At 55.0% G+C, this 1864-nt stretch overlaps 1 protein-coding gene across 2 annotated transcripts in view; it reads left to right on the forward strand.

Annotated features, from left to right (window-relative positions):
- Positions 1-260: 260 nt before the first annotated feature.
- Positions 261-1864, forward strand: part of MARCHF6 (membrane associated ring-CH-type finger 6) — a 36438-nt gene continuing 34834 nt past the window's right edge. The window contains exon 1 of one of the 2 annotated variants that reach the window (XM_015854410.2): positions 261-366. In XM_015854410.2, the coding sequence (XP_015709896.1) occupies positions 348-366 (19 nt within the window). In that variant the 5' untranslated portion in view covers positions 261-347. The remainder of the gene's footprint in view (positions 367-1864) is intronic. The other variant, XM_015854409.2, reaches the window with a different exon arrangement.

Genomic DNA, 1864 nt, shown 5'->3' on the forward strand with positions numbered 1-1864 from the left:
GATCTAGTAAATGTGTATGTTTGGTGGCCCTGCCAGGCAGGGGGGTTGGAACTACATGATCCTTGAGGTCCCTTCCAACCCGGGTCATTCTGTGATTCTGTGATACTGTGAACTCTGGTGCTTAACAAGGGTCATTTGGACACACACCCTTCCCACCTCATCACCACCGCCCAGACCCCGAGGTATCACGGCCTGACACCGTAAGACCTCCATCCCAGCAGGGGGCGCGGTGGGCGGCGCTCTATCCCTGACGTGTTGGCGGCGCGCTCGCCCCGCGCAGCGCCGTGCCGCCCCGCCCCGCCGCCGTCACGCCACCCTCTGTGCCGGCGCTGCGTCAGCCAGCCAAGATGGAGACCGCCGAGGAAGGTGAGGTGCTCGCTCAGTGCCCTTCGGTCACCCCCGCGCTCCCGGTACGGCGGGGCTTTACCCACGCTGCCTTCAGCGTTGTAGGGGCGGTGTGGAGGACCCCGTTAACGCGTTACCCGGCGGCAGCGGGGCGGGCCGGGGCGTGAGTCCCTTACATAACAGCGGCCGTGGGGGCCGGGTGCTGCACGGCGGGGGAGGGGCGGGCGGTGCTGTGCTATGCTATGCTAACGGTTCGGTTCGGTATGAGGAGAGCTTTAGCGCTATGGTGTTTGGTACCGAGCCGTCCCTTTGTCTGTGTGTATCCACTGGCACCCGGGTTTCCAACTCGAGAGGATAAAACAGTTGGGGAAGCACGAAGCGATGGGTTGAAAGTGGTAGAACTGCCGCTCTGCTACACAGGAGACTCGAATCCCGGGGGTTGGACTCGATGATCTCTAAGGTCCCTTCCAACCCGCACCAGACTGTGATACTGTGAAATAAGGCCGTGTCTTCGCAGATGTGCCCGTTGGGCTGTGTTGCGGATGGCTTAGCACTCGTGGAAACAAAAGAAATGACGACGCTTGTGCTTAACATGTTAACAACTTGTAAAGCTGCTTGCTGCAGCAGTCCCCTGCCTCTGCAGCCCGGCAGATCCATGCAGCGATGGCATGAATCAAGGGACTGGTGAGGGTTTGGTTACTTGGCATCCTGTTGTCCAGGATTCTTGGCTTCCAGAGAACTATGGGGCAGGTTCTGAGAACTGACTAGTCCAACTCTCACCGTGCCAGTTGTTGGTAAATCCATCTCGGTGGATTTAATCCAAAACCCGCAGCTGATAATTGGTAACAGGCTGACTTTGATCCCGTGTGCTTTTAGAGGACCTGATCTGGTGACTGGGGAGGATGGAAGGAGAGTAAAGGGGGGGTTGTTAGATATCTTCTAGGGCACCTTAGTGCTGTACTCTCCATTTGGTCTTTACGCTTGTGGTGTTTCTATTTGTATTTATTCATTTCGTCTGGGGAAAGGGAGGCTGAGGGGAGACCTTATCGCCCTCTTCCAGTTCCTGAGAGGTTCTTACAGTGAGAGTGGGGCAGGTCTCTTCTCACTAGTGACAAGTGACAGGACGAGGGGAAATGGCCTCAAGTTGCCAACCAATACTCTCCGGCAGCTAAATCATATTCATCAACACAACATCCAAAACGTTTCTCATGAACACTCATGGTCAGTGACTCCACACCTCCCTGGCAGTGCATTCCAATGCTGACTACCTTTCCGAGAAGTAATTACTTCCTGAATGTTCAGCACTGAATCTCCCCTGGTGCAGCTTAAACCATTCCCTCTAGTTCTGATCAACTGATTACACAGAGAAAGGCCAACCCCAGCTCACTACAACCTACCTTCAGGAAGTTATAGAGAGCTATAAAGGTCTCCCTGAGCCGTCTTCTCCAGGCTGAACAATCCCAGCTCCTCAGCTCTCCCGTAAGGCAATTTTGGTAGGCGTGTAATTGTTTTGTTAAAA

The sequence above is a fragment of the Coturnix japonica genome, chromosome 2, assembly GCF_001577835.2.
Source record: "Coturnix japonica isolate 7356 chromosome 2, Coturnix japonica 2.1, whole genome shotgun sequence".
In the NCBI taxonomy this organism is placed as follows: domain Eukaryota; kingdom Metazoa; phylum Chordata; class Aves; order Galliformes; family Phasianidae; genus Coturnix; species Coturnix japonica.